Genomic DNA, 23,116 nt, shown 5'->3' with positions numbered 1-23,116 from the left:
CGATACTTTTGAAAGCATCCACCAGCATGTCACAGCGCATCTCCCCGTGCCTTTGTGTCATTACCAATTTTGTTATAGGGGACAAAATAATGCTCCTTTTTTAGTTTCGTCTTTGAGCAGGGCATCCTGCTCGGGAATATACGAGCTCAGCAATCGGAAAATAACAAGGCCAAGATTAGGGAAATGACCAAAGCTTCTTGCACTCATGAGACGAGTGAAACTTTTGAAAGGGGACTGACTGCTCTTGATCCCAAATATACAAAGTCATCAGTGGAAGTAATGTTCTGGGACAAGGCCATTCATCTTCATTGCTGAACAACATGAAAAAAAATACAACTGGAGGAATATTTTGTCTGGCAATTTGAATAACGACGCCACTGAAATCGTCATTGATTCTTTTACATTGTTGTTGACGTTGTCGGACGCCGGGAAATAAAATCTGCACCGGTGTGAAAGTCCAATGTTTGCAGCAAACGCAAATTCATTTTCCTCTCAATCCACAATTGTATTGATTTGTCTCTGTTTTGAATGCCATAAGGACAACAAAGCCGTGTGACAATGAAGGGGAGAAAGCTCAGCGTAGCATGCGTGCCTCCAGAGAGTGGACACCCATCAAGTGGCCACGCTTCTTAGACTGCGCCCGCTACTGGATTTCCAATTTGGGTAGCCTCATCATACTTTGGAAGGTCAGCCAGCCAGCCAGCCAGTCAGTCAGTCAGCCAGCCATCCATCCAGCCATCCATCCAGCCAGCCAGCCAGCCAGCCAGCCAGCCAGCCAGCCAGCCAGCCAGCCAGCCAGCCAGCCAGCCAGCCAGCCAGCCAGCCAGCCCATTCTGGCTAGCTCATGGAATATTAGAAATGCCTCAAGAACACAATCTTCGAATGCGCTTCAAAAATAAAACAACTTCAAACCGTATTTGCCATGACCCAGCTACGGTGACTATCGCTTGGCAATAACACCATTGCAATACTATTTGAAATCTGCTGGAAAGAGAGAGAGAGAGCAAGTTACTCACCATGCTGTCGTAATGAATCAACTCCAGCTCGTAGTCGGGAAGAATATCGGCCCTCTGGTTGACCAGAGCCAAGGCCATCTTTGCGGCGGGGAGGCAGGCTTGCCCTCCGGGCCAGCCTCCGCTCATTGGGAAGAGCGCGCCGATGTATAGCTTCTTCTTGCCCGGAGCTGGATGGGGGCACAACAACAGGAGCACAGCCAGGGTCAGGCACCGGCCGGGGGCGGAGCCGCTTTGCCGGAGCCGAGCCATGCTATCGGAGCTCCTCCAGCCAACTTGATCGGACCGCAACTTTGGAGCCGTGTCTCGTGTGAGTAGGCCGGAAAAATGAATTTCATTTGCCCTTGGGAACGGCCTGGCATTTGCACCGCTCGCTGACGCTTTTTGTTATTTTGGAGAGAGAATGAGAGACACCGTTTGGCCAAAAAGCATCATAAGTTCACCACCAGGATGGAAAGTTCATTCAAACGGTGGGAAATTCCACAGCAGAGCAGAGCACAGCAGAGCAGAGCACAGCAGAGCAGAGCAGAGCAGAGCAGAGCAGAGCAGAGCAGAGCAGAGCAGAGCAGAGCAGAGCAGAACAGAGCAGAACACTTCCAACTTGGATACAAAGTCAGCTGGCTATCAAGCTTCGCAAACATTCACGTTCAACAGTCAGTGTTGGAAAATAGGGTGAACGCAATCCATCATGAAGAAAGAAGGCTGAAAGAGTCAGATCCGCTGGGCTCGCCTCGGCATTGGTTCATCAGCCCGCCTACATTCTCCGCTTTCTGCTCCAAAGGCACGTTACCACACACGTTGGCACGTTGGCTCGGGAGGGAGGGAGGGAGGGAGGGAGGCAGGGAGGGAGGGAGGGAGGGAAGGAGGGAGCGCCCGCCGCCGCAGCCGGCCAGCCGGCCGGCATCATCTGTTCGGAGGACTCGCTCGCGCAAAGGTGGCCAAATGGAAAGTATTCCAGAAGATGAACGGGAGAGAGAGGAGAACGGACAAGAGGTGCGCAGAGCAGAGCAGAGCAGAGCAGCGCAGAGCAGCGCAGCTCAACGTGTCCGACTGAGGTTTGACTGCAGCAGCAGCAGCAGCAGCAGCAGCCGCCCGCCCGCCCGCCGCGTGTGGGAGCGCGTGAGAGGGGAGGAAGAAGAGGAGGAGGGAGGGAGGGAGGGAAGGCGAGAGAGAGAGAGAGAGAGAGAGAGAGAGAGAGAGAGAGAGAGAGAAAGAAGAGGAGGAGGAGGAGGGATGTTCTCTCTGTTTCACAAAGCACTTTGAATTTGCAATCCCATAACACAGCCCTGCTCGTTTATCTTAAGCTTCCTGCCCTCAGCGCCAAAAAGACTCACACAATTTCAACCCAATTGCATGAAATGTTCCTCATGGTCATCCAGAAGGAAATAGGGTTGGTTGGTTGGTTCGTTCGTATTTGTCATGTGACTACAGATGGGCCGTGATTGAATTCATTGGAGTCGGACTTGTTGCATCCCTCTCTCCTTTCCTCTCCTCTCCTCTCCTCTCCTCTCCTCTCCTCTCCTCTCCTCTCCTCTCCTCTCCTCTCCTCTCCTCTCCTCTCCTCTCCTCTCCTCTCCTCTCCTCTCCTCTCCTCTCCTCTCCTCTCCTCTCCTCTCCTCTCCTCTCCTCTCCTCTCCTCTCCTCTCCTCTCCTCTCCTCTCCTCCTCACCAGTCCCGTAAAGGCAAAATGAAGTGGCAAGAAAAGCCTAAGAGCATGCTGAAATCCTAAAATGTCTCCATGCATATGTAGCCGGTGGAAAAGAATGGCATTTGAAACCATATCTGGGGGTACAGTCACCCTCCAAAAAGAAAGATATGCAAGCAAGCGCAGCAATGGAACAAAGCTTTTCAAGTGCTTTCATCTGCACAAGCAAAGTGACACGTGCAAACTTCACACAGGAAATGCTGTGAGCATCGGAAATCCAATTCTGAATCTGCTGCACCACACCATGACAAACAACAGTTAGGAAATGAACACCTATGGCATCTTGACCAATCATTTGTCCCAATATGCTGCGTGCCATTGGATGTGAGCAAATGCAAGGCTTTGAGAGTGTTCACTGTCAGTCGTGCACACATGATATGAGATGATAATATGCATTAAGTGCTTCTACTGCGTCCTTCCTTCCTTCCTTCCTTCCTTCCTTCCTTCCTTCCTTCCTTCCTTCCTTCCTTCCTCCGCCCGAGCACAGAGCTGCTGAATCTATTGCCGGCCGAGCCAGCGCTTGTCTTCAAAGTGGGCCGGGCCACGCCACGCCACGCCACGCCACGCCACGCCACGCCACGCCACGCCACGCCAGGCCAGGCCAGGCCAGGCCAGGCCAGGCCAGGCCAGGCCAGGCCACGCCACGCCACGCCACGCCATCAAACTCAATGACTCTTGTTACCGGGGGAGCTGAATGACGGAAGGCAAAAGCTGAAGTAGTGCATTGCGTTGGCCTTGTACTGCTGCGACTTGCCCTTTTCACCTTGCCGCCTGTGCCTGACATCTGTTTGATGATCACAGAAGAAGAGGGAGATTGCTGGTGCGACAGTCTTGGTAGGACTCCAGAAGCTGGGGGCTACATCTGATATTCATGGGCTTTGTGTTAGCCACTTCCAAAATAGAGCACAGGCTCTGTGTGACAATGACGTGAGTGAAACAGCTAGCAGGCTGCACCGTGGACAGCGTTAATGTGCCGCGCTTGGCAGAAAGAGCCCACCTCGGGTGCACAAATATGTTCATTTACTACTACGCCGCCGCCGCTGCTGCTGCTGCTGCAACGGCACTGGCGCACAAGCGGTGAGAAGAATTGACGTAAGCTATGCTGGCATATAGCAAGTACGTATTTGAGCTTTTCGACCAGCCCAATGAATAAGTCCAAAAACAAAATCATCATCAGCAGCAGCATCAAACGACGCCTGAGCAGAATGAAGCATCTTGGAAATAACCAGACGGATCCTGATTTACGCTCAGTCCTCCCTCTTCTGCAGCAAGCGCCGTCATTGGGAGTGAAAAATAACAAGCTCGCTGTTCTTTGTGTCTGAATGGCACGGCTTTGCTAGACAGGACTTGACCGGCCGGGGGCTGCATGGCTGCCTGCATGGCTGCATGGCTGCCTGCATGGCTGCCTGGCTGCATGGCTGCCTGGCTGCCTACATGGCTGGCTGCATGGCTGCCTGGCTGGCTGCATGGCTGCAAAGCCCTCAATCGATTGGATTGCACGGGTTGCCAGGTCACACGGGCCAGATTGTCGGGCTGCGTTGCGTGGGTTTGCTGGATGACTGCAGTGCGGCACAATGGGCTCAACGCCATGCCAAGATCCCCCCCGCGGGCCGACGGATGAGATGCTGTGAGCCGCTACGACGGAGCTCTCCAAAACACAATCGAGGCCGTTCGAAGCTGGCTTGAAATGCGACTTGGGCATTTTGGGATATTTGAAGAATGCCATTTGGACTTGTCCTTTTTCCTAGTGCCCTCTCTCTGGGCTCGGCTTGACTTGACACGTGCTCCTTCTGCTCTATTTCACTCCTTGAGTGTCATTTGGCCCCTCACCTACGTATCTCCTCCCTCCACTTTGCCTTGCAGCGTCTCTCCTCATCGTCCAAAGGGCTGACTTGTGAACAAAGTAATAATGTTAATGTTATCTGCAGTGTGTCCGTCCATAAAACAATTTCTAATCTCCTTGGCTGTCTGCGGGCATGCCGCTGCCGCCGCTGCTGCTATTTCTGGCGCTCCTATTTATCATGATTACGGTGACTGTGATGTCGCTGAAGCAATCGGCTTTTTTTTTTTTTTCCTTCCTCCATCAAATGGAAAGGCCATCTTTTGCAGGTGACCGTATTAGGCCCAAACAAAAAACAAGCAACTCATTCTCTGGAACGTTTTTAAAAATGGATCTGAAAAAGCTATCGTTGGTTCTCGTGGATACGTTTGTGCTCAACTTATTGATAAATCAAGGCTTGGTAGGGCTCGGCTGAGACATCCATCTTCCTCCCACGCACGCACGCACGCACGCAAATTACAAGGAGCCAAGAACGATGGCACGTGGCCAGAAATAGCAGTCATGCATAACATTACTCAATTCATAGAAAAAGTCAAACCTGGCCTGACTGAGTTGGGATTTCAGCCCTCACCAGCGCCAAACGCTTGGTTGGCCGTTGTTACGCATCGAATTCTTGCCGTCTCTTCAAAGCAACGTCGGATGTTTAATGGGCTCGTCAGAAAGTGTTTGGATGCTTTATTTTTGACGCCCGATGTATTGAGCGTGGGAGCAGAAAGCAAATCAATGGCTCCGATAACTTGGATGACACGAGCGCAAAGGTTCTTGTGGCCGGCTGCACATCTGAAACCTGCTTCATGGGAGATGGTTTCCTTCCAGCCACAATGATGACCGCTCGCTCGCTCGCTCGCTCGCAATAAAGAAGGCAAGCGTCTAAATAATACAAACAGATCCACATCCATTATTTACACATCCATATTAAACGCAGTTAAGTGGCAACAAGCCACGCATATTTTTCTCTGGATTATCTTTACTGCTGCCACGCTGAGTTCATTGCAGAATGCTTCTCATTCGATTGTAATGCCATTTTAACAAGCTAATCGTATCGAAAGCTAAAGCCGTGAAACGGCCACATTTTCGGAGCGTCCGTCACAAGATGACGGTCGGGCGAACGTGGCCACTCCCGTCGGTACAGTGCATCTACTACGAATAATTCACCAACTCCAACTTGTTCTGGGCACCTTGGTGCAATTGTCCATCATTCTGACGGGACCATCGAGCAGAGCTAGAGCAACAGGACATACGTACACACGCGCACATTGGAGTTGTGCCTTGAAAGCATTGCTTTCTTTACGTATGTACAAGCAACCCAGGGAGAGTGCAATAGTTTGGCCTTTGGCCAGGATTTATAGGCAATATAGCGCTGGAGGCACGCAAGGCAGAAAAGTCTCCAAGCTTTTTACAAGTATGGCTCGCTGATCAATAAGCGTTCTTTTCGACCAAGTGGCCTGTCTCAACAAAGGCTTCGTCGTCATCATCCGTCAGCCGTGGGCGCGGCTTAACATCGAGCGCCGCCAGAGCGTTTGAGCCTCTGATAAAGGGCACAAAGTCCACCCTTCCGCAAACTCGCCATTGATAGTCGGCATCCGTTAGACTACATGATTTCCCCTCAGGCTCCTAAACTCGCCCACTGCATTGCAATCGAGATAAACACCCTTTTTTTTTCTTTTCTTCAAATGTATTATTATTGTGAGTCGGGCCAATAAACCTGTTTTCATAAACCGAGCCTGTTGTAAACTGCTCGTGAAAGTCAACTAGTCTTGGGATTTCCAAACAGTCATTTGAATTTTTAATTCCAATCAATGTACAACGGGAACATTTTAGACAAATACTAATGAGATGACTACATCAACACTTGTGAACCCTTCATACCGCCCGCCGCCCAATTAAGAACAGAGCAGCCAAAAGACGCACGCAAAATTGACCTTTAGCCTCCGGAGGTGGAGGTGCATTGGGATTTACGGTGGAAGTGAAGTCTTAATTAAAAGATGCTAATGTCTGCACAAACACACTTGCAGGTCCCCTATGTATGTCAAATGATTGCTGCCTCTGTTTAACAGCCGGAAAACAATAAAGCCTTGCAACAACTAAGGACAAACTCCAACGCATTTTCTGTCATCGGGACGCATATGGACAATTAGATCATCGTAAGCATGTGCTGCAGAAAGCAATGAAGGTGCACTATTTGGGTACATGGAGCAGCGTGCGCGCACACACACACACACACACACACACACACACACACACACACACACACAAAAGCATTTCCTGGAAGCATAAATCTCCAGGCTGGCTCTTCTTTGATTTCACCGTGGCTATGGCCCTCTGCATCCTCTGTGAATGAGTGTCCCTTCACTCGTAGCTACAGCAAATGTTTGACCCATTGGGCAAGTGACACGGTCATTCATGAATCACTCCTGCACCCCGGGATATTGACGACATACGAGTGAGTGCATTACACCTTTGAGTTCTACCTACAACTTCGTTCTTGTATCCGAGCGTGCCGATATTCAAGCTCTATTTTGCTAAGACTTTGTCCTTTATGTGTCATGATGCCATACAGTGTGTGTGTCCTATCAATATGTTATGACCTCTATTCTGAATAATAATGACATTTGAGGTGTTGTGGCTCTGCCTGCCAGACAGAATTAAAAAAGATGGAAACTTGACTGACTGCTATCCCCCCAAAATGTAAAGAATGCACCATTGCCATCTTGAGGTACAAAGTAGTATTGCTAGTTGGGGTGAACAATTTTTTTTCCTTCCCCCCCCCCGCCCTCAATTTGACTCTGACTTACAATAAGTATGAAAGGCCACTAGGGGGCAGCATCTACAAACGGTGACTGGTACCCAGAAATAGAGGAGCGTCAACCCCCAGATTGGACTTTTGAAAAGGTGGAGTCAGCAAAGGTTGACATTATAGCTGCATGCAGTCAATAGAAGGAAGAAAAATGGTCCTACCTTTGAAATGTCTGTCATCTTCAGAGAGAAACACCCCCCCAAAATATGGAAAACACAATTGGATTTTGGATCAATGATATGAATGGAGCAAAGTGAAAGCTCACATTTTGTGATCACTAAAAATGCAGAAATGGAAAAGAATGACAAGCATAACGTTGCGCTTACAGTGACACACGGGTTTGGGCGTGTCCCACTTGGCCAACTTGTTGCACTGCGTGGAGTTTGGGCCCGTCAAGATGAATCCGGGGAGGCAGCTGTAGCGCAGCACAGTTCCCTCCACCGGGAGCCCCGGCGGCCACGAAGACACTCGACCGTTTTCCAAAGACGTCCACACCCGAGGGCATAACATCACTGCAGGCAGGCAGGCGGGCAGGCAGGCAGGCAGGAGAAAGGGCAACGTTTGCTTTTGAACCAAGACGTGACGGAATTTGGGTTGCACTCACGACATCGGCTCTGCTGGTTGAGGTCCGTCCAGGTGCCAGTGGGCAGACATTTCCTGACCTTGGGTCCCACAATCACACGGTTTCCCCTGCAGATGTACTCGATCTCATAGTCAACGGGGACAACCTGCACACTTCGAATCTACACATACAATTCAATGCAGCATTGCAAACAATGGTATCTACCAATGAGCGAGCTCCTGGCATTGATGCGATTCGCTTCAATGACTACTCATGTGAGAGGAGAACTATTGGTATGGCTTGTTCGCCATGATGTCACATTGTTTCTAGCGAGTGTGTCGGTGTGGAATTGTTGTTGTCTTTCCTCAGCCAGCCCCTACTCACACTCAGCGATCGAATGAATGTGCCAATTCATATTTTGTCCACTTGCCGGTCTGTAAACACTTTGCCATGAACTCGTGCAAATGTGGGCGTGGGCGCGCGGGAAGCTTTCGGCAGCTTTCTGCAAACGGCAGGAAGCGGCAATCACCTGCTCCTGTGTAAGGCCTCTGTATCTTATACCACCATCTCTGGGGGGACGGATGATAGCGCAACCTGCCAGAGAGAGAGAGAGAGAGAGCGAGAGAGATGCACAATCAGGTGTCGCAGTGGCAATACAAGGACAAAGCATAGAAAGTGGCTCCTGGCTTTCTGGTCACATCATACCGCCTTTTGTGCTTATTATTGCAGTGGGCAGGCCGACCACACGACAAAAGGCTGAGGCTGAGGCTGAGGCTGGGGCTGGGGCTGGGGCTGGGGCTGGGGCTGAGGCAGTGCATGATAAAGATGCCACCAGAGGGGGAAGAAATATGCCAGAAGAATGGGAACAGACTCTTTGATGAAGAGGTCAGTCCAGCTTTGATGGAGATGTGGAGTGACCTTGATGCGCACCCCTCGCTCTTGCCGCCTTACAGGCATCACTAATCCATTTTAGCACAGGGGGGGGGGGGGGGGGGGGGACAAAGATCAATCAATCCGGAAGCATGCAGTAAGGAGCTCTGCGCGTGCTGCCATTTCTTGTCATAGATTGACTGCAAAGCACAATTTGATTCAAAGCCAATTCTTCCTCGGGGATGGATGATTCAGCCATTTACAGGCAGCCTGTGGTGCCATACAGGTTCAAGCAAATGCTAAACATCCGCTTGGTTAAATCATGGGGAAAGACCACTGGACGTGACTCCCATTGGAACGACGCCACCTCACAACACCATGACCATGATGATGATGAGCACAAAGAGGAAATGGCAGCTCTCTAATCTGACAGCAGGTTTGTGTGTATATTACACGGCTAGGACAGCTGCCTGCCTGCCTGCCTGCCTGCCTGCCTGCCTGCCTGCGGGTATTAGTGCAGCATCAGTGCTTCCACTCCCACTGAAAAGCCTCATAATAATAAGCAGGATGACTTTACAGCCCATATTCATTAGCTTCTCCGTCGCCTCACATAGGTGGACGGATGTTGCTGGAATTTCGATAAAGGCGCAAAATGGCCCTTGACCTCGCCTCCATGGCGCCTCGCCACATGACTTTCATGCAAAGAGGCTGACTGATGTAAGAGACGGAAAGGTCCCGACGCCAATATGGAATATTGAGCACAAACTGAAGCGTGTGGATCAAGGCGACGTGCAGAAAATAAATGGTTTTGAACTAATTCGTGTGAAATGCACAGTGTCAACGGTGGATGTTAAGAAAAGAGAAAGCGGGAGGGAGGACTTTAGCAAGTAGTTGGGGAAAATTCCAAATCGCTCGTGGTAGTGGCGGCGGAGAGTGATTACAGTCGGCAGACAAAAGCAGGGAAAGAAACGGCGGAAGACTGTAAGAAGATTTAGGAAAGACCAAATGGGATGTGGCGAGGACTGACGAGACAAGATAGCGAAGGAGAAGGAGAAGGAGAAGGAGAAGGAGAAGGAGAGTTGGCTTGGAAGAAGACGGGCGGGCGGGCCATTAGAGACAGACAAAGACGTTTACTGACAAGTGAGGAAAGGCTGGATGGAGTATTTGGAAGGAGCAAATGGTGGAGGAAGAAGATGAAATGAACGTGCAAGCTTTTCGGATTTCTGATCATGTAAAAAAAAACAAATGAAGCCATACGTTGGAGCCCAACACTTGCTCCAATGAAGCCTGATTTGCATTTGTAAACTCAATTGTTCATGTCTCATGGACGAGGCACGCGCACCCACAACTCATTGCATGTGGCAAACAGCAAAGAACTTCATTCATTCAACGGATGAATCAAAGCTGAGATGGCTGAAAGTAGGCGGGCTTTGGGCTTTACGCGGGAGCATGGTCCTTACCAGCAGATGTATTGTGTGCAGATGCGCTGAGTAAGGGCCACGCAGCAAAGAAGAAAAGAAGAAACAACGCCGCCATCTTTCCACCTGGAAGAAGAAGAAAAAACAAAAACAAAAGAGGATGATGCATTTCGTGTAAAGAGACAATTTGACACAATCTGCCAGCACTATTTCCCTCTCCGAATAAACAACTCAAGCGCTATGACAATTCACTTATTGATGAATGTGTTCTATTACAGCGGTTACGATAGAAAAATATAGAAAAAGCCGGCCGGAATGGACAGATACTCAAATCCAGATCATTATCATCACGTTCACAATCCAAAGGAATGCACCGCGGCTGCTTACCTAACATCACATACGGTCTATTTGCTTTAGAGGACATCTCATTCTCATGCAAATGAGGCTTGGGCTCATTGTCATTGCATTTGAAAAATTCAACAATGCTTCACTTCGGAGTTATTGTCTCTCAAAGTCACAATCGGCAAAATGTTGTCAAAACGGAGCGGAGCGGAGCCGGCCGGTGCAATTGGAAGTATACTATGTGTAGTAAATACACCTACCAATAATAATGAAAAAATCATCTATTTGATTCTTCCCTGGAAGAGCAGTCACAGTGTGTATATGTGTTGATGAATATGAGCAATATTAACAGCTAGCCCCTGGCTGCATGGCACAAATGAAGACAAATGTGACAAATGGCAATCAGAGAGCAAGGAGAGGGCGGAGCACTTTTCCAGGCTCTTCTTGTGTGTAGATTGTAAAATGCCTCCGGCCTGCATGTGCCTAGATGAAGCATTCTCCGAGAATGGGACGCCGCAAATGGTAGCATTCAATTCGTGTACACAACACTAAATAATGTTGGACTTCATTCCAAAACATTTGCAGGGAAGTGAACACACAAAAAAAAAAAAAATCAGTGTCCTCCTCTGACTGCAAAAGGCAGCAAATGTGGCGATTGCTGTTGCCTAGCAACCACCATTCACATCCACATCCACATCCACATCCACTCTCTCTCTCTCGCTCTCTCCTGTGTGTGGATTAGGCACCAATGATGGTTTGTCTTGTATGGTTCCCATCACAGCTTGTCACCGCAAGCCCCAGCTTCATTGACAGGATGAAGAAAAAAAACCAATAGACATGATGCTCTGGCTGGCTATTTAGTACTTACGTATAAAGCAACATGCTTTCGTGGCGACATCAAGCTGATTTATGATGAGCTGAAGGCTCTTTTCAGAATCCTTGACTCAAATCGATTCAAAGGCAAATTGTTGTTCCTTTTTCCTTACTATTTGAGCAAGACTTTCAAAATGTCCATAACTTCGGTCATACAATTATCTCCAGAGCCTCCCTCCGTCAAAACATCGGTGGCATACAATTCAACCTAAAAGGGAAGGAAGTTTCCCTCCATCCTTCTCCTCTAGTCTCAGTTGAATTGGTTTGAATTTCATTGATTTGGAGAAACATTTGAATTTTATAAGGCAGGTAGAAATGATCGCATGGAGTGGCCCTTCATTAAATTTCAATTCATTAAAATCGATGACAATGTTGAAGTTGTGATAACAGTGTTGACCGCTAGATGGCAAGACTCGACTTCTCCTTTAGTAGAGAAGAACAGCTCCTGGCAAGTGGCCAGCCAGGAGCAAATGAGTCTGTCTTTGGATCAAATAGGAAGCCCACACCAATGTGCCTAGTTTTCTTCTTTTAACAAAAATGGCAACTTGTCACCACTGCTCTCTTTTTAAAAACTAAACTTGTTTGATTTTTTTGCAATGATCCTCGTACGGTGTGCCATCTTTCTTTCTTTCTTTCTTTCTTTCTTTCTTTCTTTCTTTCTTTCTTTCTTTCCTTCTTTCTTTCTTTCTTCCTTTCTTTCATAGCAAAGTGCAGCAGTCGAACAAATAAAAGCGCAATCTTTCTTTAAGAGCAAAAAAGTGCAGCGAAAAATGCTGCAAGTGTTGTAAAGGAAGACCTTGCCTCAAAGTGCAACATACCATAGTTGGGGGCAAATGTAACCAAGCAATAAACAATAGGAAACACGAAGCGGTGAAGGCAAGCATAAATCAGCAGGAACGACCCTCACCGCACGCACCGCTGCCTGCAACCGTTGTGACTACGGATTGGCCCTGAGGCGGCGCAGCAAATCTTACCCCACCGACCGAGCCAGCTGAGAGCACAAAAAAACAAAACAAAAAAAGAAAGAAACCCTCCCGACTTCACAAACTAAAGCTGACAAGGAATGGAAGCGTTTCCAAGCACGGGAGAAGAACAAAAGCCCCAGCCGAGGCCACGAGTTGATCTCCCAAAGTACTACCTGCGAGGATGACGGAGGAGCAAAGTCCTCAAGCCAAAGTCACAATTTCATCTCATCTGCCAGCAGGCCGCAAATAGTTCCATCACCTCCACTTCAAGCCTTTTCCCCTCTGGCGTTCTCTTGTTTATTATAGTCTTTACATCTTCACTTGGAAGTCAAAATGCTGCAGGAGATTTCTGGCAAATACACATCCAAACTCCATTCAAACCGTCTGTGCCGTTAGAAGATATGAAGCATTTGTCGCCGCCGCCGCCGCCGCACATTTGATTTCATGTCCAAAATAAGCTGGAATGAAAGATTTCTGACAACTGAAATTGTTCTTATTCTAGTTGATTGGATCTAGTGACTGATTTACTTTGCGTACACATAGCTATGGTTTACAATGTCTTCCTTGTGGGACCATCAGATCGATATCTCTCAAATGAGATGAAAGGAGCCTTCGCGAAAGCAACGGCCCGTCGGAAATCCAACAAGTCTCATCAGAAAAGCAATACAAGATGATGATATGACAGCGGTGCCTCGACTTACCTGCGAGACTACAAATGCGTGTTGTTAAGCGCGGCTCCGCTCGCCCGACAACTGCCTCTTCATGAATAGTCGTTTGTTTACCTGCAGTTTCTTTACACCTTAAAAAGATTCCTATGCTGGGAAGTCTCTGGGAAGATTTTTCTCATTTGTCATGGCACCAAATTGTGTGGATTTCGACAATCTAACATGGCTCGCAATGGTTCAAAATAGTCCACTCTGAGAGTGAAAAAGTCTTTCTTCTTGTATTTTTAAGTACTTTTGTAGTCCTATTTATACGTAGTTGTTGGTTCCATTCTGAAAAGCACTTAGCATGCACAGCTACATAGTTGAAGGGCGCTAACATTTTACCATGATAAAATGCGACTTGGTTTTGGAGTGAATCATCTCAATATTCCATGAAAATAAAAGGGCCTGCCTAACTGGAGCGTAGTTGATGCTTTAAACAGCGCCAGAGTTGTCATTCATTGGACTCGGAATAAATGACGGACTGACTCATCTTTGAATGAATGCACTTAGTTACAGGAAGAAATAAGGGGAGCAGTCAGTGGAGAAGAGAGGACGACAGCATTTGAGCCCAATGTGTACATTCAGTCTCCGGATGTTCCACTTGAGACGGATTGCAGTCTATTAGAGGCACATTGGGATGTGCCAATAGTCTCATTAAGCACTAGCAACTTGCTCCGTCCGTCCGTCCGCACTGATTCACCTTGACGTCAGCCGTCGCGTGCGCACGGATGCAAAGCAAAGCAAAGCAAAGCAAAGCAAAGCAAAGCAAAGCAAAGCAAAGCACTATGTAGAAGAAGAGCAACGCCCACGCGTCTACTCGCGCTGCCTGCATCGTGCATGGGCCAGCCGGCCGCCGGCCGGGCTTGTCTCATTCAGGTGAGGTGACATGAGAGGAGATGAGAGTGAGCGAGGGAGCGAGCGCACGTGCAAGGAAGCAGGCAAGTAAACAAGCGAGCGAGCGAGCGAGCATGCAAGCAAGCAAGCATGCAAGCAAGCAAGTGCTTAATGACAGCAGCGGCTCGCTCGCTCGCTCGCTCGTATCCGCGCAAGGGCGCCTTTAAACCTACGAGCACATCTCACGCTCGAACGTGCTCCAAACGTGTCACTAATATCACAGCAATCGAGTGCATAGCGAAAAATCTCGGCAACACACATCAAGTGTCAAAGTGTGCTGCAAACGTATGCGACACTCACTCACTCACTCACTCACTCACTCACACACACACACACACACAGACACACACAGAGACAAAAATCCAAAGTTCAACAGCCACAATTGTTAGTTGTACTCACAAGAAGCATCGGGCGGCTGGATGAGCAGGCTGACATCGATTGAGTGAAGGCTCCGTGGCTGCATTGAGCGCAAAAGTGTCTCCCGTGGACAATTAGTAGGGGAAGGGAAGGATAGGGAAGGGAAGCAAGCGTTTTTCACTCCCAACTCGTCGCGCGCTTGCTCCCTGCCTGCCTGCCTGCGTGCGTGCGCCCAAATGAAATCCTGTCTCTAGCTCGCTTGCTCAATCTTGTTCACTTTCCACAAAATGCGCCGATTTTACACACAATCACACAAGAACAAACATTTGACAGACACACACACACACGCACCCTCACACGGCGTTTCACCACCGTGGATCTTGCGCCCCCCCTCGGCCCCCTCCTCCTCCTCCTCCTCCTCCTCCTCCTCTCCTTCCTTTCCTACCTCTCCTTCACCATAATACCTCGCTCGCTCGCTCGCTGATGACGTCACAGCAAAACTCGGCCGCAGTTAACATATTCAGATGGGGATGTGTAAAAAAAGAAAAAAAAATGCAAGTACGACACAAAATCCAAAAGCAAATCCATTTTGGAATGTTTCCATTACGCACAATCAGGTGCGCTTGTAGGCATGGCGTGAGTGCACACAGAAAAATATAATAAAGGAACAAAAAATAGAAAGAAAGGAAAAAAAGGGAATTTATCCAATATGATTAGTTAGTGGATTAAATACTGTTTATAAACACAAACATCAAAACCACTTTGTAGACAATACAGTAAACTTCCCTCCATCGTTGGTTCCATATTTCTTTTATTATTATTATTTTGTTTTTGTTTTTTTTGCAATTAATAACATGTACTAAATTCTACAAAGGCTGCATGACTTTCTCATTTGGCACATTGATGATATCATTCACTTTCAGGGGAGAGAATTGGTGCAGTGCCATTGAAAAAATAGATGTGCAAAATAGCAGCGTACTGCTTCTTTTCTCGTACAAAAAATGTGCTCGCCAGCCAGCCAGCCAGCCAGCCAGCCAGCCAGCCAGCCAGCCAGCCAGCCAGCCAGGCTTCGGCACTCTCAACAAGAGCCGTCACCTGACGCTTGAGCTCTGCTTATCACAATGTTGGCAAAATCATGAAAAAATACACTGCTGCTCGAGCTAGATAAGAACATATGCAGAAAGCAACCTCAGCATGAATCCAATCTCCTGTAAAGGAAAATGACACTTTGTCACTCAATTGAGGGAAGCGGTTGGCTGTGCATGGTTGATAAATTGCTGAGACCTGCGGCTGAGACCTGCTGAGGCCTGCTGTGGCCTGCTGTGGCCTGGTGTGGCCTGGTGTGGCCTGGTGTGGCCTGGTGTGGCCTGGTGTGGCCTGGTGTGGCTGTGGCTGTAGCTGTGGCTGTAGCTGTGGCTGTGGCTGTGGCTGTGGCTGTGGCTGCGGCTGTGGCTGTAGCTGTGGCTGTAGCTGTGGCTGTAGCTGCGGCTGTAGCTGTGGCTGTCCCCACCCCCCACCCGCATAGCTGTGATTCACTCATCAGTGTGCAGCCAGCAGAATGGTGTGAGCGCTAAAGCCTCCATGTGAGCAGTCATCCGCCGTCTCCCGCGTGCACAATTGACTGTATTGTGTGTTCCGTCTGCTCTTTGTTGAGAAAAGGCTGCAGCGTGAGGGTCATGTGTCTCCGCTGCTCAAGCTTTCTTTTCTTTTTTTCAACTCGTATGTCATTTCTTCAAACCGAACAAAGTCAAACAGGTACGCCGGGAACATCAGGCAGTCTTTTGAGAGAGAAAGAGAGAGGACCAGGTCACCAATCTTGTTCACTCAGCAAATAGATGGAGTGCTTGTATTCCCTGATGTCTTTCTTCATTTTACCTAGTTGAGAAATGAGAGAGGAGCTGAGAGGCACAAAGGGCATCCTGCCCGCCTCCTCTTGATCATTCCCAGCGCCATCCATCCATCCATCCATCCATCCAATCGAGCGTTTATGAGTTCCTCACTTTGCTTGCATTGCTCCTAGAACATTTCGCTCCCATTTGAGCTTGCTGGGCAAATTGTACGCTTGAAACAAATCAATAAAGTCCAGATGAGTATTGAGATGAAAACACCAATATATTGGTTTATTAAATTGGAAAACAATTTCCTTTTTTACAGCAGCTAACTAAAATCAATAAGTTATCTTTTCAGTCAAGCTTCACTTATGTACACACAAACCTCTTTGAAAGCTTTCCAATATTATATACACGTATTAACAATGCACAATCAATCAATCAATGTAATCTGAATAGACTCGTCACTCTCCTCATTTTTTTTAGGGCCGTTTGCCATCCATTCAGAAGCTGACACTTCGGTGGTGCCGCTTGACCAAGCCGTCCTGCTTTTCGTTACTCCCCGTTTGTATTTTGCCCACTTTGGCCTCATGGCCGGTGGCGGCAGCGGCGGCGGGCCCGAGCGGAGCCCTCCTATTCCAGTCCCACTCGTCAGCCAGCGCGCCGTCGCTGAAGTCACCCAGGTGCTCCACCGAATCGCATTTCTCCAGGTCCGAAGCGATGGTCTGCAGGCTGATGACGGACAGGCGGTCGGAAGCCGCCTCTCTCTGGCCCCAGCCGTTCTGCCGGTGCTTCTCCACCCACAGCCGCGTTTTCTCGCCGTCCAGCCAGTCGCTCTCCATCTGGGCCATTCCCGCCAAGCTTCCTCCGCCGGAGGCCGTCCGGCTCTCGGCCTCGGCGCCGACCGGAGAGCTGCGGCGGCCGCCGCCGCCGGCGCCCAGTCGGCCCCTGCTGGCGCGGGCTGGCCCTCGCTGCGCGTGGATCTGCTCGCTGATCTGTTCCAGGTTCCGCAGAGCCACAGAATAGCGTGTTTTGACTTTGCTTGCTTTCTTTCTTGTTGAAACAGACAGAAGAAAGGCCACATTGTTGTCACTTATTTTGATTGTGTTGCCTTGTTTAGCCTTTTGTAATGCAAGGAAGAATTTTAGAGCTCAAGTTGATTTCCCAGCAGGTAAGCGGGCAGGCTTTGCTGAGCATCTTACCTGAATTCTTGGATCCAGCTCCTCCTCATATTTGCCAGCAGCAGCAGCAGCAGCAGCTGCAGGAGCAGCAGCATCAGCAGTAGCATCAGCAGCAGCATCAGCATCAGCAGCGGCAGCATCTTGTTGGTGTCCGCTTTTCAGCAGATGCTCGCTTTCTCCAGCACACGCTCCACGTTCCGATTTGCCATCTTTGCCATGTTCATCTAACCCTCTTCGCCGTAAGGCCACCACTGCGCTCCCGTCTGCGCCTTTTGCCTCCTCCCTGCCTGGGGTCTCTTGCCTCAAGTCTGGCCGTTTGGTGCACCCCACGTCGGTTGGACTTTGACGCGAGCTTTCGGGCTCCATCTGCGGCCTGTCGCTCACCTTCCTCCCTTCCCTTTGGGGCGAGCGTGCTTAATTAAGCTGAGCACGAAACGAGGCGTCTTGCACGCGGCTGGCGCTTTTCTTGCAGAACGTCACCCATTCCAACGTCGCTGGCGTGGCGAGCTTTGCACGGTAGATTTGGCCGTCTGGCTAAGACTAGCTGCTAAAGGCGCTCGCTCGCTCGCTCGCTCGCCCGCCTGCTGGCTCCGTCCAGTCAAGCTGCGCGTCCCCCACAAAGTGCTTTCCCCCCTATGCGCTTGCACATGACTACTCCCCGCAACTCTTGCTTGTTTTGATGTCATCTTGTCGACCGCATGTGCATCCAACTGGTGCTCATCATTATCGGTTGAGTGTAATCTGAAATTTGGAAATCTGGCAGCGTGATATACATTTCGTCAACAAAGAATTTTAATCAGTGTATTCAAAATTCAAAATGGATAATCATATATCATAATGTATTCTGCAAGGCACTTGCAAAGACATTGCATTGTTCACGTTTGCAAAGGTTTATTTTTTTTAACAATACATTGTCATTACAGTTAACTTTGTGGATAGAAAAGTGGCTCGCGGCATGACCAGCATCGTGAGGTATGCTAAAAGTACTGGGGAAGGGACGTGCGGACGTGATGGTGGGATGGCATCCCTCCTGGTTCCTTTTCACCTTACGTGTGCGACTTTTGTTGTTTCCAGAAGCGCTTGACCTCACTGTGTCCGTGCGGTGTCACCACCATCACCCTGTGAGCGACGTCTTGCCACACCAGACAATCCAGACCCTGCGGGCGGCAGGCAGCCAGGCAGGCACAACAACTCACTTGGAGCCCATCACTTACATTCAGTTCAGTATGGAGGTAGAAAACAGAAACTTCACACTCACACACACGCACGCACACACACACACTGTTTGGGAAGGTCAAGGACATGGAGGAGATGCTGGGGTGATTTTCTAAAGCTATTTAAATCAAATGAAGTGTGATTAGAATGAACGGACAAGAGACAATAAAAGCCTATCTGAAGAAAGACGGTCATCAAACATGGATGATGGAAAAGTGCAAATTCAAACAGCCTTTTGTCATTGGAAATGATTTTTTTTCCCGTCAAGTCAAGTCGCAGCAGCCCCAGGCCCCGTTGGAGCGACCGACACGTCTCAAAATGTACCTCCGCTGTATGTACGTAACGATACGGTCTAATAGTTCCCAAATCAAGCATGAAACGGCTTTAAGAAGAACCTCAATCCAACCTGAGCTCTGTCTCGCAGCACCTCAAAGTCAGCCTGGGAGAGAAACTGGTTGTAGAGCACACCTGAGAAGGAGTGACAAGGAGATAAAAACCTTACAGCTGTAAAAAGGGCATGTGAAGGGCAAGAGCTCAAATGCCAAGCAAACTCAATCACACATAGCAAGCATATCAATGCAGGAAGAAGCAAGCGTACGACAGCAGGAGCATCATTTACTATTGCTACGTTTTCACTCAACTCACATGGAAATGGACGTATGACGTGCAAAATTCAAAGAAAGTGACAAAGTCACTCATTCCACTCACCCTCGGTGAATTGGAGCCGATCTCGCTCCAGCTCCCAAAGTCGGATCTGATCCGTTATGGTTGGAGGAAGCACTGGTGTCTGCGGCGGCGGCGGCACACACAGGTGAGGAAGACACAGGCGCAGGCGGCAACGCTGATACTTTTCAAATCATTACCTGCATCAGCATGATAGGGTGTGCTCTGGTCCTCAGAAAGTGGATGATCTGCAAAATGATGCAAAATTTGATCCTAGTTGTTTTGTGGGGGGTTTTTTTTACAGGGGGGGCGTACCTGTTGTGCAGTGATGCCATTTGCGATGGCCTGTTGCACGGATTCTCTGGTGATCTGGGCCACCGCCACGTTGGGAAAGCGATATAACATTTCACTGAAGAGCGCTACCAGAGAAATCTGGAGCTCTGAGTCTGGGAGAGGTCGAGTCAATGCAACGAGTGATCGATTTCATCGGCAGCCCAACGTTGTCATACCGTGACATACTTGTGTACGCGTAGATGCGATAATTTGTTTCCACCACAATGAAGCCGGCATCCCCCCCGGTGCCGGAGCCCGAGTGAGAAGAGGAGGCCAGGGAGGAAGAGCTGCTGGTGACTCCCGCGGCCAGACTGATGGCCAGTCTGGTGGGATAGTAGCGCCTTGACTTTCTCTGGAAATCAAACAACCAAAATAATATCAGATCATATAGCAATCTCAGTCAAGTCGCACAAACCCTATCCCATTCACACCATAAGGGGGAAAAAGGAAAAAAAAAATCGTTTCTGCCGCACCGCTGAATGGATGTCACAGCAAAATGGTCAAATTTGCACAATTCTATTTTTCTTATGTCCAGTTGATGTCGAATAAAGTTGGACTTCTTTGTTTTCCCTCAGGTGCCTGGGGAATGCATGGGCAAAAATACAGTCACATTCAATAGAGATGGTTCTTTGGTTACCAATTAGGATTTCATGACATTCCAGAAGCGACCGCCGTTTTACCGCAGCCATAAATCGACTTTCCCGAGCGGCTCGTCGTGTCGAGCAAAGGGGAGTGCAACAAAGGCAGTCGTTCCTCTGTAGGTAGGTAGGTAGGTAGGTAGGTAGGTAGGTAGGTAGGTAGGTAGGTAGGTAGGTAGGTAGGTAGGTAGGTACCTACCTTCCTCTGGAAGACCAGTCCGAACTCCCGAAGGTGCTGCAGAAACGTGAGTAATGACTCACTCATCCCCTCCACCGAGTAATCCTGGGGCCAACAAAAACACATCCTCAACTGGCGGTGGTGGAAAAAGTCAAAGCGAGCAAGAAATGGGAGCATTTGCGTGCACTCACTCGGCCTAAGGTTGAGAAACTGAGCTGGAACAAAAAGGACAAAATCTCCACCAGGCCCATTCCTCTTGACTACAGGAGAAAACAATCATGAGCGGACACGTCTGCAACATCTGCGCATTTTCCCTACCAATTTCTTGCATTGGCTTCAAATGATAGTTGGGTGCATTGTTCCGCTACATCAGGAGTGGCCAGACTTTTGCAGCTGTTGTTCAAATGAAGGAAAACGCTAAGCATGCTTATTGATACGCACAACGCTGTTGACGGGCAGCTATCACTATTTGAAACCCGGGAGGGCACTCGGGACAGGCCGTTAATTAGTTAACGCCCCGACATCATCTGGAGCGCGGAGTCTGGGAGAGGTCCGGTCATCATCCACCCGTACTGGTATCGACGCAATTGGCCTCCGATTTACGGCTTCGCCGACCGAATGCGGAGCGTAATTATACGCCATGAAAACCAGTCTTGTCGCTCACGGTCTATCGTGTCTGATTGGGGGGAAGAAAAACACCCAACCCAAGTCCGTCCTTTTCTTTTTGAAAATGATTGCGTATCCACATTTCCATCGGACCCCGGCGTCCTCGGCGGGTAGCCTGTTTTGCAAGTGATCATTCGGACGCCAGTCATTTCTATCAGCCAGGTCTCCTCATCCTTAGAGCGCCCGACCGCCCGACCGAGTGCGTTCTAATCAGAGCAATGACAAGCCGTCCGCAACGCCGATGGAAATTCTTCAGGAGTAAAGGACGTCAGATGCTTACCTGAGCACTTTTCAGGTACTGCAGGGTGAAATACCACAACTGAGAGGCTGTGTCCAGCAGAAGGAACTGGAAGCCAGCAGAGGTGATGGAGGGGGCCTCTCCTGCCTCACTGTCAAGCATATGTAGAAGGCCACACGCGAATAACTCAAGGATTGACGGCCTTCATAAATACAAGTCCGCATGGAAAAGCGCTTCACTTACCTTTTCATGAGGCCAGCTTGAGTCAGCAGCTGAGCGAGGTCCTGACTCACCGCAGCACTGGGAGAACCCACCATAAAGTGCAAGATGACCTCCCAGCGCTCCACGGCATAACGGTCCAGACTCTCAATGTCGCGAGCATGCCGGTCGGGCCCCAGGCTGCTGCCTTCGTCCGCCCACGCCTGGCCCCTGCGCGACGGCAAAAACGGCATCAGCGAGGCTGCTCCGTTAGGAATGATGACGACGACGATGCTTTTACATATGTAGATAGATATAACAACTCTTTGAAGCCCGTGAGAGAAGGAGTCGTATGCTCAAAAAAGAGGAAAGCGGACAAACCCGCCCAGCAGCGCAATCCTCAGGTTATCTTTGAACACTGGATTCAGGATATAGCCCTGCAGACCACCCTGCAGCTGTTGACTGTGCCAAAGGCGAAGTCCCGTCAGCACGGAGACACATTCGTCATGATTCCTGTGGGGTGGGAGGGAGGCAGCGATGGAGGGATGCTTGCTGTTGGGTTAGGGCGATTAAGTAGCCACACACACACGCACGCGTGCATTTCCACAATCATCCGCATGCCACTGCCATAGATAGAAAGTCTGGAGAGTTGCTCAACATCAAAGTGAGTTAAGTAACTCACTTCTGGCTTTCTTTATTCACCCATAATGCCACTGCTGCCTGTGGAAGAGGCTGATCCAGGAAGAGCATTCTCATCACATAGTTTTTGGCCAGAGATGGAAGCTCCCTGCAGAGTTTCACGTCATCATCATCGTCATCATGTTCAATCAAGATGCCAACGGCGCTTTCAGTGCAAAACGCTGCCGCAGTTTACCTGTACACGGCCAAACATGTTGCTGGATGATTGTAAAGTCGGTCCAAAATATCTGGGCTCAGTTCTCTGAGGTATTCGTGCAAATTCTTGCACTGCAGCTGAACTCGCAGCTTCATTTTCCAATCATTAATTTCGATTTAAAAAAGAAGAAAAAATGTCTGCATGCTGCAGCAAATCCTAATAAGTGTAATAATTGTAATAAATCAACGGAACTCTCGTAGCAGCTCGTCCGTCCAAGCGATCGTGTTCGATCGTTGTGGTTGCACAACGCCACTTGATCCTCATCTGCCGAAAAAAACCTCGTCTGTTTTCACACAATGTTCTTAACTTGAAATGATCAAGCAAAGCATGGAAGCCGCATTGCTGCTGCTGCTGCGCTGCTGCTGCTGCTGCTGCTGTTGTTGTTGTTGGCTTCCTTTGACACCATTGAACGGGATCGGGATGGGTGTTTTAGCCGGCTGCGTTACCGCTACCGGGTCATGTGACATTGTTTGTGCGCTCTTATTGGTTCGGAATCCTTCTTCTCTATCGTCAATTTGCTCGTTGGACTTGAAAGGTGCGCTACTCCCACTTAGAGGCACATTTTGTGACTGCACTGGAACTGATCAAAGTTCTGTGGCATTTTTTGCTCTCATTTGAAATACTGTATAGGAAAAATGAGCTATTTGGTCAATCATTCCGACTCTTTTGTGATTTATCAAGAGTAGTAACCTGTACAAAAATCCCATTCGAGCTGTCAACAAGTCGATTAATTGGCACC

General features: G+C 49.1%; 3 protein-coding genes across 8 annotated transcripts in view; all 3 read right to left on the bottom strand.

The window, feature by feature from the left end:
- The window catches only part of gabbr1b (gamma-aminobutyric acid (GABA) B receptor, 1b), a 31,734-nt gene extending 16,987 nt beyond the window's left edge, over positions 1-14,747 (bottom strand). For 4 of the 5 annotated variants that reach the window (XM_088364587.1, XM_088364588.1, XM_088364589.1 and 1 more), the window contains exons 1-7: positions 14,386-14,747; positions 10,248-10,331; positions 8,447-8,511; positions 7,960-8,098; positions 7,682-7,867; positions 7,517-7,534; positions 1,017-1,183 (exon numbers count right to left, since the gene is read on the bottom strand). In XM_088364587.1, coding sequence (XP_088220713.1) covers positions 1,017-1,183; positions 7,517-7,534; positions 7,682-7,867; positions 7,960-8,098; positions 8,447-8,511; positions 10,248-10,331; positions 14,386-14,449 — 723 coding nt within the window. In that variant the 5' untranslated portion in view covers positions 14,450-14,747. Of the gene's footprint in view, positions 1-1,016; positions 1,184-7,516; positions 7,535-7,681; positions 7,868-7,959; positions 8,099-8,446; positions 8,512-10,247; positions 10,332-14,385 lie in introns of those variants that run through there. The other variant, XM_088364591.1, reaches the window with a different exon arrangement.
- Positions 14,748-16,436: 1,689 nt separating this feature from the next.
- sh3bp5lb (SH3-binding domain protein 5-like, b) lies at positions 16,437-17,963 on the bottom strand. Of its 2 annotated transcripts, none has more exons than XM_088364594.1 (2): positions 17,375-17,963; positions 16,437-17,221 (listed from the first exon to the last, which is right to left on the bottom strand). In XM_088364594.1, exons 1-2 carry the CDS (start codon positions 17,717-17,719, stop codon positions 16,676-16,678), a joined length of 891 nt encoding a protein of 296 aa, XP_088220720.1. In that variant the 5' UTR covers positions 17,720-17,963; the 3' UTR covers positions 16,437-16,675. The 2 variants fall into 2 exon arrangements, with proteins under 2 accessions (XP_088220720.1, XP_088220721.1); XM_088364595.1 differs by having other exon boundaries at positions 16,437-17,225; positions 17,375-17,635.
- Positions 17,964-18,224: 261 nt separating this feature from the next.
- gtf2h4 (general transcription factor IIH, polypeptide 4) lies at positions 18,225-22,849 on the bottom strand. Its single transcript, XM_088364593.1, has 13 exons — positions 22,357-22,849; positions 22,165-22,269; positions 21,864-21,995; positions 21,528-21,713; positions 21,327-21,435; positions 20,572-20,640; positions 20,402-20,485; positions 19,751-19,916; positions 19,547-19,677; positions 19,432-19,479; positions 19,277-19,355; positions 18,975-19,036; positions 18,225-18,510 (listed from the first exon to the last, which is right to left on the bottom strand). The coding sequence occupies exons 1-13, from the start codon at positions 22,470-22,472 to the stop codon at positions 18,400-18,402; spliced, it is 1,398 nt and encodes a 465-aa protein (XP_088220719.1). The 5' UTR covers positions 22,473-22,849; the 3' UTR covers positions 18,225-18,399.
- Positions 22,850-23,116: the final 267 nt, after the last annotated feature.

This window comes from Syngnathus floridae, chromosome 21, assembly GCF_059516105.1.
Source record: "Syngnathus floridae isolate MCC-2025c chromosome 21, RoL_Sflo_1.0, whole genome shotgun sequence".
In the NCBI taxonomy this organism is placed as follows: domain Eukaryota; kingdom Metazoa; phylum Chordata; class Actinopteri; order Syngnathiformes; family Syngnathidae; genus Syngnathus; species Syngnathus floridae.
Note: the sequence above shows the minus strand (reverse complement) of the source record. Positions and strands in the feature narration are given on the sequence as shown.

What these genes read in the sequence shown, in the direction of transcription:
- sh3bp5lb (XM_088364594.1), bottom strand. Translation starts at nt 17,719, where the DNA reads ATGGAGCCCGAAAGCTCGCGTCAAAGTCCAACCGACGTGGGGTGCACC. An exon ending in AGCTGGATCCAAGAATTCAG is followed by an intron (nt 17,222 to 17,374) that starts GTAAGATGCTCA and finishes TCAACAAGAAAG; the next exon opens with AAAGCAAGCAAAGTCAAAAC.
- gtf2h4 (XM_088364593.1), bottom strand. Translation starts at nt 22,472, where the DNA reads ATGAAGCTGCGAGTTCAGCTGCAGTGCAAGAATTTGCACGAATACCTC. An exon ending in ACATGTTTGGCCGTGTACAG is followed by an intron (nt 22,270 to 22,356) that starts GTAAACTGCGGC and finishes GAAACTCTGCAG; the next exon opens with GGAGCTTCCATCTCTGGCCA. An exon ending in CAAGCTGGCCTCATGAAAAG is followed by an intron (nt 21,436 to 21,527) that starts GTAAGTGAAGCG and finishes TATGCTTGACAG; the next exon opens with TGAGGCAGGAGAGGCCCCCT.